The sequence below is a fragment of the Amyelois transitella genome, chromosome 12 (genome assembly GCF_032362555.1).
Source record: "Amyelois transitella isolate CPQ chromosome 12, ilAmyTran1.1, whole genome shotgun sequence".
Lineage (NCBI taxonomy): Eukaryota > Metazoa > Arthropoda > Insecta > Lepidoptera > Pyralidae > Amyelois > Amyelois transitella.
Genome location: NC_083515.1, coordinates 5,388,006 through 5,403,486, shown reverse-complemented (window position 1 = coordinate 5,403,486; position 15,481 = coordinate 5,388,006). Strand labels below are relative to the sequence as shown.

At 34.3% G+C, this 15,481-nt stretch overlaps 3 protein-coding genes across 4 annotated transcripts; 2 read left to right on the top strand and 1 right to left on the bottom strand.

The window, feature by feature from the left end:
• The first annotated feature begins 2,580 nt into the window (after positions 1 to 2,580).
• On the top strand, positions 2,581 to 6,156 carry LOC106142061 (L-xylulose reductase). Its single transcript, XM_013343692.2, has 5 exons — positions 2,581 to 2,805; positions 3,570 to 3,822; positions 4,012 to 4,126; positions 4,510 to 4,712; positions 5,636 to 6,156. Exons 1-5 carry the CDS (start codon positions 2,754 to 2,756, stop codon positions 5,745 to 5,747), a joined length of 735 nt encoding a protein of 244 aa, XP_013199146.1. The 5' UTR covers positions 2,581 to 2,753; the 3' UTR covers positions 5,748 to 6,156.
• Positions 6,157 to 6,426: 270 nt separating this feature from the next.
• Positions 6,427 to 10,783, top strand: LOC106142540 (L-xylulose reductase). The gene is made up of 6 exons (XM_013344335.2): positions 6,427 to 6,613; positions 6,758 to 7,010; positions 7,277 to 7,391; positions 7,487 to 7,689; positions 8,000 to 8,126; positions 10,762 to 10,783. The coding sequence occupies exons 1-5, from the start codon at positions 6,562 to 6,564 to the stop codon at positions 8,109 to 8,111; spliced, it is 735 nt and encodes a 244-aa protein (XP_013199789.1). The 5' UTR covers positions 6,427 to 6,561; the 3' UTR covers positions 8,112 to 8,126; positions 10,762 to 10,783.
• LOC106142539 (casein kinase I) lies at positions 9,177 to 14,925 on the bottom strand. Of its 2 annotated transcripts, none has more exons than XM_060946743.1 (8): positions 14,580 to 14,925; positions 14,092 to 14,202; positions 13,391 to 13,583; positions 13,084 to 13,226; positions 12,657 to 12,859; positions 12,178 to 12,337; positions 11,769 to 11,849; positions 9,177 to 10,849 (listed from the first exon to the last, which is right to left on the bottom strand). In XM_060946743.1, exons 1-8 carry the CDS (start codon positions 14,653 to 14,655, stop codon positions 10,782 to 10,784), a joined length of 1,035 nt encoding a protein of 344 aa, XP_060802726.1. In that variant the 5' UTR covers positions 14,656 to 14,925; the 3' UTR covers positions 9,177 to 10,781. The 2 variants fall into 2 exon arrangements, with proteins under 2 accessions (XP_060802726.1, XP_013199788.1); XM_013344334.2 differs by having other exon boundaries at positions 9,177 to 10,834.
• Positions 14,926 to 15,481: the final 556 nt, after the last annotated feature.

Below are 15,481 nucleotides of genomic sequence, written 5' to 3'. Positions count from 1 at the left end.
ACTCGTCAAATGTCTGCTCTATGCCGACGATCAGGTTATACTGGCGTCATCAGCGGAGGAGTTACAGGAGATGGTAAACTGTATGCATGAAGCTTTAAAAGAGAAAGGAATGAAAGTGAACGTAAGTAAAACTAAAACACTGGTTTTTGAAATGGAGAAAGAAATGACAGCATGTAATATTTTGATTGGAGGAGAAAAAGTGGAGCAAGTGAAAGAGTTTGTATATCTAGGATCAAAGTTTACATCAGATGGCAAGTATGATAGTGATATTGAAAGGAGAGTGAACGCGGGGAACATGGTGAATGGAGCTTTGCATGCCTTTATGAGCAGTCAGAAACTATCCAAAAAGGCTCGACTGGCTGTGCACAGGGGCGTGTTGGTCCCGACATTAATGTATGGGAGTGAAAGTTGGGTATGGCAAAAGAAGCATGAAAGCAGAATAAATGCAGTGGAAATGAGAGCGTTAAGGAGTATGATGGGTGTGAAATTGAGTGACAGGATAAGGAACAGCGTGATAAGGGAATGTTGTGATGTGAAAGAAGATGTAGTTACAGGAATAGAAAAGGGTATGTTAAGATGGTTCGGTCATGTGGAGAGGATGAATGAAAGCAGGTTGACTAAGCAGATATACAAGGAGAGTGTGGAGGGAAAGGTCGGAGTGGGAAGACCTAGACGAACGTATCTTGATCAAATTAAGGACGTCCTGGTAAAGGGTCAGGTCAAAAGTACCCGAAACCGCCGAGCTTGTATGAAGAGAGTTATGAATGTGGACGAAGCGAAAGAAGTATGCAGAGATCGTGGCAAGTGGAAAGAGGTAGTCTCTGCCTACCCCTCCGGGAAAGAGGCGTGATTTTATGTATGTATGTATGTAGTTAATTACATACTTACATATAATTTGGCTACCACATTCAAGATGTAAAAATTCGTAAGAAAATTCAATTTTTCTTTTTCATTTCCATTTTTTTTTTTTGTTTTAATATGTGACTTAGTATAAACCAACAACACAAGCTGTGGTAAGCCACAGTAAACATATGTATATGCATGATACAGTGCTAGTCAGTCTGTCAGATACCCACATGTTATACACAAAATTTCAAGATAATTATTTTACTAAATTTTGATCGAATCTGTTGATTTTAAAGCCACCGCAAAGTTCAAAACTTAGATAATGTAGTTACTTACCTTCGTAGAATTTGATTATGTTACTAAGTTGTAAGTAAACTAATTATATGCAAAAATAATTTATTCCTTGTTTATATTTACTGGAATTTATAAAATGTTAATCGAATGATTAAATATTTAAATCCCATAACAAATTTTATTCTTATTATTTTTAGTCCTTAATGACAGGCACAGTACTACGATTCCGGTGACCGTACCGCACTCCGCCCACTCCATCTCTTTCGTAAATTTCAGGCGATTATTATTAAAAACTTTATTTATTATTTCTTTACTTTATTTTTGATTATTAAAAACTGTGACCAAGTGTAACAATCATGATCCTAGGAAACCATTCTCCTATTATCAAAGCGAGCCACACAGTAAATTTACCTTATTGTAACTTACCTACATCATGGTGTGGTTTGGTTATTGGCAAACTGGGTTGTTATCGAGGATGAACTTAATTGCATCAAACGCTAGTAAGATGACGATGTGAAATATCATATTGCCCATTGCAGCTAAGTAGGTAGGTACTTAACTATATTTTCCCACTTAATTCATAGTAAATCTGAACATTATCTACTTACATCATCATCATATTATAAAGACGTTAAATCTTAGCGGATGATTTATTTTATCTATACATACATAGGTGTCAACTTAGATTTATCCATAGGTTAATAGATACCTTACTAGGTTTTCAAATTGGGTAAGTCAGACTTTTACACGAGGCGCCACACGCTTGATTTCGAGTTTCCACATACATATGGTTTTCACTTAATAAAATAATGGTCTGAGCTTCGAAACCTTTTCAGGGGAATCTCAACCTTAATGGATTGAAGCCATACTAAATAGATGTCACATCTAGGTAATTGCCGTAATTTGCAGGTTTTCTCACGATTTCTATAACTTAGCTGATAAAAGCATATAAGTTAGTAAATGGTTAGCAATTAAACTAATAAATGTACCTAGATAACTTAGAAAATTATCATTGGAACATGGTCGCGGTAGAATTTAAACCGCTGAATGTGGAGTGCACGCGATACATGGTATGCTCAAATTGATATTGGACATTGGCTCTCGTCAGAACAATGAATAAAGCAATACTACCAGATAGACGTAGGTACACGATATACAAAGACAAAGCTAGATATTTTTACAAGATGTGGAAAAGAACAAATATTATTTTACTAATTAATTCAGCGCTATATGAACTCAGAGCTCGTATAACGAAAGTTGAAATGTCTATTCTTCTCTCACTTTCTACTACTCCAGAGTTTACCTGAAAGCTATAAAGAGAGATACCAAAAATCATGTATTGCTTGCGTTTAAGACTAATTCCACGAACCAATGCCATTAAAATAAAATAAAAATAGAACTTGAACGTCTGTCAGTGTCAGATAATGGCAAAGTCATTCAAAAACTAAACAGCTGTAAGGCTATCTATTGTTAAGTATTATCTGAATTTATTTTACAGTGTTTTAATCCCGCAAGTGAAGGTGTTACTTCATTTAAGAGATACACAAAGACATTTTACGCATTTTAAAATTGATTAGTATATTTTTTAGTTATAAGCTTGATAACTATTTAAAATGGAAATCTCATTTAAAGGAAAAAGGATCTTGGTAACCGGTGCTGGACAAGGTTAGTAAAAAGATACCAATTAGTTTAATTTAAACAAATATAAATATATAATAATGTAGGATTTGATAACATGCATTTTGAATACAAACTATGTAAATCTACGTGTGTGTACAAAAAACAAAAAGTGCGAGTTGGACACGCGCGCGAAGGTACCATCATCACGTTTGTTACTGTACTATGAATATGATTTTCTTATATTCATATTTCTACCTGTTTATTAAAATCTAAAAACCAAAAATCGTTTTAAAATTGTTTTTGTTTGGGAGCCCCACTTTTATAATTACATTACTGTTATTTAATTATTTATCTTTAAGTAAAACCTATGTAAATATTTTTTGTGAAACTTGCTATGCTATGCTTTGCTATTATGCTCTGTTACCGTTATTAATATTGAGAAAAAATACGAAAAGAACATGTTTTATGTTTATGTTTTTTAAACTTTAGCTTTCAAGCTATCATGGTTTATGAGATACAGCCTAGGGTAAAACTCTTGAAACGGGCCACCGCCGGAGAGGGGGGGGGGAGGGGGTAACACCCCTAATTTGAGTTTGAGATTTGTGACCAAGACGAGTTTGTCATACAGACCCTCCCCCAACCTCCCCAACCTCTCTGGCAGTGGCCCGTTTTAAGAGTTAAGCCCAGCCTAGTGACAGACAGATAGCCGAGGTTGAGAAATAGGGTAATGTTTTTACCTTTAAGGTCTGGTACCCCAAAATGCACAAGTATGTATGTACTTGTATGTATATATATCTGGTATTTTTCAGGTATTGGTCGTGGTATTGCGGTTGAATTATGGCGAGCTGGCGCCAATATTGTAGCCTTGTCACGAACTCGGTCTCACTTAGAGGCCCTTCAAAGTGAATATCCTTCTATAGATATAGTGGATGTTGATGTAGCAGATTGGAATAAGACTAGGGAGGTCGTGGAATCTCTTGGCCACTTTGATGCCCTAGTCAACAATGCCGCAATCGCTATATGTGATCCATTTTTCGAATGTACTTCAGAGGCTTATGATAAGTATGTTTGTGAATAATATTTAAAGAAAGATATTAAATGTTTTAGTAACTATAATTATCTTCAGCTTAAACTATTACTTAATATATATTTATAATTATTGACTGCATGCCTCAAAACCGTTTATTATCTTCTTTACTGTAAGATTAAATTTGCCATAAATTTTTAAACCTTAACCTAATATCTTTTCAGGACATTCAATGTAAATGTCAAAGCAGTTCTTAATATAAGTCAAATAGTTGCAAAGAAAATGGTAGAGAACAAAACTCGTGGAGCCATTGTCAACATATCGTCCCAAGCCTCTAAGGTACACCAATTAAAATTAAATGTTTTGATGAACAATATCTGGACATAATCTAATATTTATTATTGACAGAATCTAATATTTATGATTGTGAGGATTTTCCTCAGGCTAATATGTAATGCTTGTTTATACATACATACATTTGGTCACGTCTATATCCCTTGCGGGGTAGACAGAGCCAACAGTCTCGAAAAGACTGAATGGCCACGTTCAGCTTTTGTTTATCTCTTATCTAAATAAAATAATCTTTGTTTAAATATATAATATAATATTTGTCATGTAAATGCACTCATAAGTGGAAACTGCTTACTCATTATCATCTTCCATATGTATGAAAATCGAAGTATGAAAACTGGTGTATCAAATAACCTTTTCCAAAATTTCAGGCTGCTCTAAAAGATCATACTATCTACTCTGCATCCAAGGCGGCTCTCGATGCATTGACCCGTGCCATGGCATTGGAGCTTGGCCCTCATGGTATAAGAGTAAATGCAGTCAATCCAACTGTAATCATGACTGAAATGGGAAAGATTGGTTGGTCTGAACCAGTTAGAGCTAATGAAATGAAGGCTAAAATACCTTTAAACAGGTTAGTTTCAAAAGTTATTGTAAGTTATGTGGATGAAGTATTAAAAGTATACATGGATTGTGCGTGCAAAGATGTAGTTTTGCCTATCCCTCTTAAAAAGACGCATGATGTATGTATGGGACATATGCTCACATGGAGAAAAAATATGATAACTTTAAACTGACCTTTATCATGATAAATTTATAATAATTATGTAAGTTATGATACAGAGAATGATAATTTTTAATATTATCAAATCTTTGTTACATAAATTATTTTATTATATACTCTTTATAACATAGATATAAGCATATCAACATACAACAAGTAAATTTATTATACATTTATGGAAGTTTTTGAGCAATGGAAAATTATAGATCCCACATACAAACAATGACTTGCTTGTTTCATAATATTTTTATTGCTCACTAGCCAGCATACAGCCACACACTTGAGTACAGTGCTCAAATGTTAAATCCATTTAAGAAAATTATTTTTTAATATTTTTTTTGTTCGAATACTCACCCCAACGAAAATCCTTTAATCAACAACGATGTTATGCCGAGTGATTTTGTCTGTACTAGCTTTCGCTCCGCCCACGTGAATAGTAGGTACCCCACTTCCTTCTCCGTACTCCACACTATATCCAAAATTGAGTGAGTTGTTTGAGAGAGTTGTTTAGTGGTCTTGTCATAAAATATAGACAAAAAACACATTAATAATATTTTAATTATTATATAGTAAAGCTTACTACTACAATTCAAGTATTTCTAAAATGATTCTCAGCAGACGTCTTCTAGTTACAAACTACCTTCCTGCCAATTTCAATTTTAGAATATACATATATATAGATACCTATTACCTACAAATTGAAAATGAGCTTTTCGGCGTGGGTATGTTAACACTCTGTGCACCCACAAAAAGTGATTTTAATCTCATTTCAGATTTGGCGAAGTGTCGGAGGTAGTGAATGCTGTAGTATTCCTGCTGAGTGAGAAGGCCAGCATGATCAATGGTGTCGAGCTACCCATTGACGGAGGCTTCCTAGCTACATAGAACAGCTTCATTGTACCCACAGCTATTACTCGAATTAGGCATTTTTATTTTTCTATTTTTTTTACCAAAGAATGGAGAAAAATTCTGATATTAATTTGTTTATATATTTTACCAAGTAAAAAGTGCCATATTACCTTTACGTTATATTCGGGCATCAAATATTATGCATATCTGTGTGTCTAACTACAAAATCATGACCTGTCCATACACTTATTTGATGACTTTGTATAGGTATTAAAAATTATGAAAGTGCTTTTATAATTCGTACTACAATAAAGTAAAAGACATGATAATTTATTAATTGCAGAACATTAATAAATTAAATATTTTTGTTTATATGCACCTTAAACTTCCATTTTCTATTGTATTTTAATTATATCTTCCTATATTTCAGGGTGATCACATGTATTTTGTTTAATAAAAATCGATTGTTAAAACTGACGTTTTAATATTATCCTCTTTGACCTTCTATCTTCGTTTTTGAACTTTGCTATCACTCTCCAAATTATTTGTTGTTGAGCATTGTTAAATAGCTAAAAATATATTTTAGTCTAACTTTAGGTAAGTTTAAAAACAAAATTATATGAGTGAAACCGCGGTCATAAACTAGTTGCGTATACGTGATAAATGTGTGTTTTATTTCTCTTGAGCAGTTACAGATACATCATTATCTCTGTTGTTTGTGCTGAGTTGTTATCAATCATAAAATTGAATAATACCTATTCTAGTACGAGATATACGATATATACCAATGAACTGAGCCGTATATCACACAAGTATATTATACTTATCTATCTTAAGACGGATAAACAAAATGGATAAATATTTCAAAGGAAAGAGAATACTAGTCACTGGAGGATGCAGAGGTTAGTTCACCTACAGAGTTTATACATATACCTTTGTAACTATTAAAACATAATACAGTCCGCTTTGTTGAAAATATTTAGGTATAAAACTTGGCCACAATTAAACGTGTTGATAAACGTAGGGTTAATCATTTTATTCAACAGGTATCGGTTATGGAATTGCAGAAGAACTGTGGCGGCTAGGAGCTGCAGTAGTTGTTATTACCAATATTGCGGAAAACGTGCAAAAATTAAAAGCCCAGTACCCTACAATAGAAGTGGTCTGTGTGGATCTTCGTGACTGGGTTGAAACAAAGGAGTGTGTGGATTCATTGGGAGTCTTTGATGGCCTCGTAAATAATGCGGGTGTCGTTTTAAATCAACCGTTCTTGGAATGCACTAAAGAACTATTCGATGAGTAAGATACACAATAATCCTACAATTTTGTAGTGATAATACCTAGGTATACTATCGTAACTCATTTTTTTTATCAACCGAAATACTTATTAAGAGACTGTGTGTTAGCAGCAAGATTCGATAAAATTTTACCCACATATAATAACACGCATTTATCCAGTAGAAGACAGGGCCAATAGTATCAAAACCAGCAAAGGTGGCTCTATATGAATATTCTTAAATACAGGATAACGGCTATAAAAATAATATTGTTTTACCTATTTCCAGCACATTTGCTATCAATACCAGAGCTGTTGTAAATGTAAGCCAAATAGTCGCTAAAAAAATGATTCAAAATGGTATAAAAGGTTCTATAGTGAATGTATCTTCGCAAGCGTCCAAGGCAAGTTATCAAATATTCTACGAGGTCCAAAAAACTAGTTGGTCAGTGTAATAACTGTGGTATTGCTGTCATAAAAGCTTGTATTCATATTACAGGCCGCACTAAAAGATCACGTATCATATTGTGGATCTAAGGCGGCTGTGGACGGAATAACTCGAGTGATGGCACTAGAGTTGGGACCCTTTGGGATCAGAGCTAACACCGTGAATCCCACTGTGGTCATGACTGAATTGGGACGTAAAGCTTGGTCGGAGCCTTCAAAGTCACAGGAAATGCTCTCCAAGATACCATTGGGAAGGTAAGGAAAAGATAAATCAAAATTTTTTATTATCTCAAGAATTAGAGACTTACTGTAATTCTTGTTAATAAATATTTTCTATTTAGCGGATAGATTCTATATATTTTGTGGTTGACACATTGATTTTTGAGCTGCACTAAAAAAAAACTAAACTTTTGGCCTTCGATCATCATGGTACAAGAACATCATTTAAAATACCTTCAATGCTTGGCCTATTAAAGATTTATCATAGAATATCCATGAAGTAGATGAAGTACACGAAGTATTCCATTTCACTTCACTTTGCTTACGAGCATTATATTTATTTCAGATTCGGCGAGGTGCATGAAGTGGTGAATGCAGTTATGTTTCTGCTGAGTGATAAAGCGAGCATGATTTCAGGAGTGCACTTGCCGGTTGACGGAGGTTTCTTAGCGTGTTAGGTTTAAAGAAATAAAGCAAGTCTTCTTTCGTTTTACTCATTTTATTGTGTCAAATTAATTCATAATGGACATAGGAAACAATTCAAGAATAACGATTTATATGATGTATGTGTATAATGGGTATTATGCTAAGGTAGGCTAGCATAGATGTTAAGAATATAGAGAACATATCACATGATAAGGTAAACACAACACAGTGATACTTCTAAAACAGTTAAATGATTTCCATGTCAATAATGCCGGTTACTCGTACTGGAGGGAACAAATACATTCAAACATTAAATTTAGAATTTATAATATCCAATATAAGCCCATCTTTCTAAATTCCTTACTCAATCTACAACTACTAATATCGATTCATTCCCTCCTTCCATTTTAGTCGAACGAGTAATTTCGCAATAGAGTATGCATATCTCAAAGCAGAATTTTAATTATGTTACAAGACACGCAGCTACACAAGACTCGACCCAATCAAAAGGTATGCATAGAATAACAGTAAAATAATCGAATGACATTAATGCTACAACAGTTATGTATGTATTTATTTTCTTTACTTAAGATATTGTAAAAAACAGTGTGTCAACTTATCTTTATACCTTACAATAACTATATACAAAATCCAAGTCCATTTTCTTCGATTGGAGCGTACACTTAACGCTAGGAGCAAGCCACAACTTTCGCATCGGAAGCGTTTGTGGAGATTAAGTATACGACACTGGACACGCGGACACGACACGAGCTGAGACTGCAGACGGCGCTGTCGCCGCGCCTCCAAGCATTGCACCACGCACACAGTAACAGTTACATCATAGGGCTCAATACCACAAATTGTATTACTTCCTCTCATCTGGGGTGCAATACATACAACCCTCAGAATTTTTATATATAGACTGACAATAAAAGATTTGTATTACTTTAGCAACCTGCGCTCTTCAATATCAACTGAAATGCTTCATTTACCCTGTAGACTAAACAACATACACACTTAGGTATAGACAAATAATGCTGAATTAAAACTAATTACAATGTGCAATTTAAAAGTACGGTGAAAAATAAAACATAAGATTTAATTCATAATTTTATAATAAAGGTGTAAAATATTGTTTTGGTTCCATCAGGGTGTCATAACGAAAAATAAAACAGCTATGATTTATGAGTCACTAAAGCCTACAACTTTCTCAAAACAACCCACCCTTAACACAATTCTAAACATATTTACATTAAATTGAACCTAATATTCAGTCATATTAAAGAGAAAGATGGTCCATTTAAAAATACATGCAAACGCAATTGTTCCAATGCCTCAAATCAACTCAATGCATTTGTATACAATCCTTAAGTAATATTTACAAACTCCCAATAGTAAGGTATAAATATTATTATATCCACAAAAATAGTCATCTTGTTATGACAGTGAAAACACAAAGTCAAAACGTCTACTTTAATGTGGCCAACAAGAGTAGAAAGTGGCTTTTCAAAACTTCTGATTGTGATTGGTAAGTTTTGTAAGCGCAAAACTTTGTAAATGCTCGAAAAACATTTGATGTTACATGGGAGCGCCCCAATTTTTATTTTCTACTCTTCTTTGTCACACCATATTATAGGATTCTTTATGATGGAACAGATACAGGTAACATTATAATACACATAAACAGCAGTTATATCTTCAAGAGTTTTAGATTCATACCTATTTTGTTTATAATATAAGCCAATCAAAACGTAAACAGCTTTTGTCTACAAGAATAAAATTTTGGTAAATTATGTGAGATCATACTTGGATTACAACTGATCGGTCCTATGGAATGTCTAAACATCTAAAAATAACCATCAAAATGATGAAGATAATTAGACATTTCCTGTGTAGTTTTCTATGCCGAAAGATTGTTTCTCAAGCCACGTGATTAAGATGAATATTTAATCAGATTGAATAGGCATAACTTACCTACATTAAATTATGGCAGTGTCAGGAGCAATTTAATGCAATTTGAAGTAACCCTTATTAAATGATTGTTATATTTTACCTTTAAGAAGGATAAAACGCTGGGCGTTTTATTTTTAATGATCGTGTATAAATCAGGAAGACGAAACTAGGATTTTATAAATTATAAAAAAAGTAGGGCAGAGATATTGCACAAAGTATTTTGGGTAATCAATGTAAATATTTCGATACTGACAACTTTATCAGCTATCAAAAACGAAAATGGTCCAGCAACAAATTAAAGCGTGAAACCAAAAAATGCAAAATGCACTTTCTGGTAAGCTTTATAAAAATTGCAAAAGTCCCATTAATTTAGAAATTAAAAGACGCGTCCACTACACCGATAGTATGAAAATTTAAAAATGTAAGTTCCTCTTTCTATCATTCTATTAAAATCACAATTTTAATTTTTAAAAAGTAAACTTACACTCCAGTAGTCAAATACGAGAGGTCCGATATTTCGTTAACTTCAGTATGTTTTACTTTAGCCTTAAGTCTAAATACAACTGAGCATAAAGTACAACGGATGCGCGGATAGGCCTAATAAACATCTACACTCATACAAGTCATACGCCCACTTCATTCAGTCCACGAGCCACTCGCAACCTTAGTCTAAGTTAAATAATTTACAATAATATGAACGATAACATGAATGCATACAAAATGTTTCAGCTGTGCGGGTCGGGGCTCCCTCACCGCCACTCCGAGATGGCCGCCACCGCCGTGCTGGGCTGCCCGGCCGCGCCTGCCACATCATCATCTGTTACAGCATCGGTGCGACCAAAAACTGATGTGCACAGGTTCTAATCTATCCTCCTTGTCTTTTTCTCATTTGTTTAATTGATAACCGATGCTCTTATGGTCAGTTAATGTGTAAATGTGGGTAGGGTTGCAAAGGTTTTGGAGGTCGGTAAGGTCGCAAAACGCTTCGTATAAAAACCTGCCTTACTCTATTCATGATCGTGGTCATAGGTATACCCAAGATTCCACAAAGAAAGGAACGCAATAGGACAAATTGACTTTCTGCAGGTCATCTGTTAATATGCCAAATAATAATTATGGTTTATGTATAAGGCCAGTATAATTTTTACAAGAATTACGTGTTCACCCTGTGGCCTAAAAATGCACAAATATGCCTGAATATTATTATATCGCATATAACGTCATTATACATACATAACACTGCGCTATAAATGTTAAAGCGAGCGATTAAAGCAGCCCTCAATATACTGAACATTACATACATATATTACCACGTCTACAACCCTTGCGGGGTAGACAAAACCAACAGTTTTGACAAAAAATTATGAATAGTTTAAAAAATAACTTTAATCATTACACATTTTTCCTCTCATATTCCTAATTACATCCACCGATACAAAATTTCAGCAATATACCTTATTTCGACTGTATAAAGGATATTTCAATAATGTTTTCCTTGTATACCACACATAGCATTGTGTTTAATTATATAACATAAAGCAACACAGGTAAATTAATGAAAAATACTGACAATAAACAGGGATAATCGATAAACCTTTGATTATACTGCTAACAACAGAATGGCAGAAGCTAAAGCAAGGGTTTTCACAAAAACAAACAAAATGGTAAATTAAAAAAAAAATGTGTTGCAAATAGAAAATGGGTGACAAAACTGTTTCATAATAAATTTAACTTACTGGTTTCCTGCTCTTGGTTCTGCTCGTGACGTCTAATCGTGCGGTCATTTCCACCTGCTTGGTAGTTGCCTCGTGGTCCCCCTGTAAATGAACAAAAACGAATCTTTCTAAATTTACATTTTTAGAGGATAATCACTGATGTCGCTTATATTTTGGAGTTTCGCATTATATATAGCTTTATTTTTTTTGCATGAGGGTGTAGTAGGGAAGATCAGACCCCCGATTGACCGTAATTTAGTTGTTGTTATACAAGGGCCTGTACAACCAATTGATATGCATATTTAAATACTTACAAAGTATCATTACAGGTTTTGAACTAATGCCATATTGAAGTCTACAACACAGCAATATAAAGCATGTCTCAAAAGCTTAAAGATCTTTTACAACAAAAACAAAACAAGGAACCTACCGAATTTAAGCATATTCCAGTCAAACATGTAGTCATATGTAAAGCCTTGTCGATGGAAGAGTGTGCGAAACAACTGTCGTAGGTGGCTATAGTCGGGCCTCTCCTCGAAGCGAAGTCGTCGGCAGTACTTGAGGTACAGCTGGAACTCGATCGGGTGGTTCTGTAATTTATACATACATACTCATACCATCACAGATGATTCCCATAGGGGTAATAAGTTGGATTACAATGTAGTACCTATGTTGTTTTCGAAACTTTTGGTTGGCATAATGAGTTTTGTTGGCACACCATTAGAGGGAGGGAACCAAGTAAACTTCTGTCATCTTGATAACTTATCGACTCATCAATAATAGCCCGAAAGATACAACAGGTAAATAATTGCTCTTACTAAAATTCTGTCAATAAACAGAAAAGACAAGGAAGTCTAAAATAATCATTACTAATATACTTTTTACAATTTATTCAACCATTTAACTTACTTTACACAGTTCATCAAAAGGTGTTGATAGTTTCTTTTCAGATATTCTCTCATACTTCTGGCGCTTGGTGGCAGCTTTGAGACCCTGCCATGGCAGGCTGCCCCGGTTGAAGTACATCAGCACATATCCCAGAGACTCCAAGTCATCACGACGAGACTGCTCAATGCCCAAATGGGTGTTTATTGAAGCATATCTGGCTGTGCCTGTAATTAAAAAAAAAATTTCATCTAATGTCATAAAATATGTTTGGCGACAGACCTTTGGGATTTAATTATAAAATAACTGTCTTTAGATAGGTAAATATTGTGTAATGTGGTTGGTATTTTTTTAATGTTTTAAAAGCTCAATTGGTAAAAAACATATTCAGATTTGACAGCATTTAAACATCAGAAAAATGGTAGGTTCATGCAAAATAACTGAGTATTACCTGTTAAATTTTTGTTTTCTCTATATGGAATATGCTGCAACGTACGAGGGTCTTTGTACTTCTTTGCTAACCCAAAGTCTATGATATAAACTAAATTTCCTTTTTTACCTAATCCCATAAGAAAATTATCTGGTTTGATATCTCTGCAAGAATAAAGAATAAAAAACATTAATATTTCTGCATAGCAATTGAAACAAAAATTACTTTCAAAGTAAATAATATCAATTTATATTTTAACTTCACTTGGACCTGCATTGCGAGACAGATCATGTATTGTAATAATAAAGGTAACAAATCATAAACATGCCTATGTATGAAATTCCTGTAATGTATATCTTGTATGCGGGTGATGAGCTGGTCAGCAAGGATAAGCACAGTCTTGAGGGAGAAACGGCGTGAACAGAAATTAAATAAGTCTTCCAAAGATGGACCAAGGAGCTCCATCACCATAACATTGTAATCTCCTTCCGAGCCACACCATTTTATTGCAGGGATACCAACTGAAAATAAAATAAAGTTAATTAACAATGTAATATTTCTGTGCCGTGTGGTTCCAGGCACCAATACAAAAAAGAATAGGACCGCTCCATCTCCTTCCCCTGGATGTCGTTAAAGGCGACTAAGGGATAGGCTTACAAACTTGGGATTCTTTTTCTAGGCGATGAGTTAGCAACCTGTCACTATTTGAATCTCAATTCAATCATTAAGCCAAATAGCTGAACATGGCCATTCAGTCTTTTCAAGACTTTTGGCTCTGTCTACCCTGCAAGGGATATAGACGTGACCATATGTATGTAAGTTCGTATTTCCATTAGACAATCATATTCATGTAAAGAAAATATTCATATTGTCATGTGCGGTCCTGGCTATGGTTTACTTTTTGGTCTGCTTATCACCCAAAAACTTGTTGCTAGGTGGGTAGCCAGTAGAAAATTAATATTGTAAACAAATATTGATTATGATGAGATTGTCTATGATGATGACATGATAATAGTTTGTTTGACTTACCTCCTCCTTGCATGAGCTTATAAAATTTGCTCTCTATGTGTAACTGTGGATGCCTTGTTTTTATGCATTCTAGTTTGATAGCTACCTCCTCTTTGGTGACAATATTAGTTCCTGGGAATAAATGAAATGATTTAGCATTATTCTTTTGGAAGTTAATAACACCATTATTTCCTTTTTGCAAAAATAAAATTTCAATCTCCATCACCTTACCAGAGTCCACCTCGGTAGGTAGGAATCAACGTTCACATACCTACTACCATTCCTGAATTGAAAATCATAGTTCAAGTGGATCACATGTTATGACTTTCTCGTATTCTATCATTTTTAAAGAACCACTTGGAAAATACGAATTTATAGTTTGTGTCCGAAAATATACTGCAGGATAAACTTCGTGTTATAGTCGAATTACTGTTTCGAAACAAAAAAAATCGCAGCTGGCCTACTATGATCATCTTTCTTTGTTTACAATCAATCCTTATCATACTTACCGAGATAAATATCCCCAAAGGATCCAGATCCAATTTTACGACCTAGTCGGTATTTATTACCAACACGAAGCTCCATTTTCTTATAACAGAAGAGATGAAATCACAACAATAATCATTGACCAGCGAATCATTACAGGACGGCCATATTGCGATAGACGCAGATCTCTATTTAGGCAAACTGTGTAATTTTTGGGTGGAATAGGTTTCTTCAGTTAACGCTGTAACAAAGTCCAGGCTCTTGACAATAAGTTACCAAAACGTTATCTACAATTGATTAATATTTTCTTACATAAAATGAATCAGAAAATTAATAAAATGTTCTAGCTACACACGCACACGAGGAATTTTAGTCTAGACTAGGTAAAAATAATTCAAATTTATGGCAACATTTATTTTGTTAAGCTGCGTCTACACCAAGCCGATGAAGGACAATGATCGTTGGCAGGTTGGTACCATGGACATCTCCAATCTGAAGAAACAATTCCAAAATATCTAATTCTAACCAAAGTGGAATATGTAAGTTTCTGACCTTGAAAATTTCATTAATATTTTTACGACTTAATTTTCCAGATGATGGGTAATGTAGATACTGGCAACATACTAATAAAGTACTAAAAATATCAACAGATGGCGCTACGTAGCCACACCAAAGGCAGGGTTCAAAATTCAAAAATTGAAAATTCGCGCACTCTAATTTGCACACAGGACCGCCGCAGTGTAAGTCGCTTTTTGCGTTACCCCCCTGTTCAGTGCAACCTCATTGATACGTATAAAAATTATAAAAAAGCATAATGACAATAGAATTTGAAAATATGTTGATTTTTGGGTGTCATATTATGTAGTTAAAAAAGATGGTTTGTAAGATCAATAATTAAAGATTTCGAGTTCATTACAAAGATCCA

Excerpts from the sequence above, each read along its gene's own strand:
- LOC106142061 (XM_013343692.2), top strand. The coding sequence starts at position 2,754 with ATGGAAATCTCATTTAAAGGAAAAAGGATCTTGGTAACCGGTGCTGGA. Across the intron at positions 4,127-4,509 it reads TATCGTCCCAAGCCTCTAAG|GCTGCTCTAAAAGATCATAC; the intron begins GTACACCAATTA and ends CCAAAATTTCAG. Across the intron at positions 4,713-5,635 it reads GCTAAAATACCTTTAAACAG|ATTTGGCGAAGTGTCGGAGG; the intron begins GTTAGTTTCAAA and ends ATCTCATTTCAG.
- LOC106142540 (XM_013344335.2), top strand. The coding sequence starts at position 6,562 with ATGGATAAATATTTCAAAGGAAAGAGAATACTAGTCACTGGAGGATGC. Across the intron at positions 6,614-6,757 it reads AGTCACTGGAGGATGCAGAG|GTATCGGTTATGGAATTGCA; the intron begins GTTAGTTCACCT and ends TTTATTCAACAG. Across the intron at positions 7,690-7,999 it reads TCCAAGATACCATTGGGAAG|ATTCGGCGAGGTGCATGAAG; the intron begins GTAAGGAAAAGA and ends TATTTATTTCAG.
- LOC106142539 (XM_060946743.1), bottom strand. The coding sequence starts at position 14,655 with ATGGAGCTTCGTGTTGGTAATAAATACCGACTAGGTCGTAAAATTGGA. Across the intron at positions 13,584-14,091 it reads TAAGCTCATGCAAGGAGGAG|TTGGTATCCCTGCAATAAAA; the intron begins GTAAGTCAAACA and ends TTTTATTTTCAG. Across the intron at positions 11,850-12,177 it reads CTGGAATATGCTTAAATTCG|GGGGACCACGAGGCAACTAC; the intron begins GTAGGTTCCTTG and ends GTTCATTTACAG.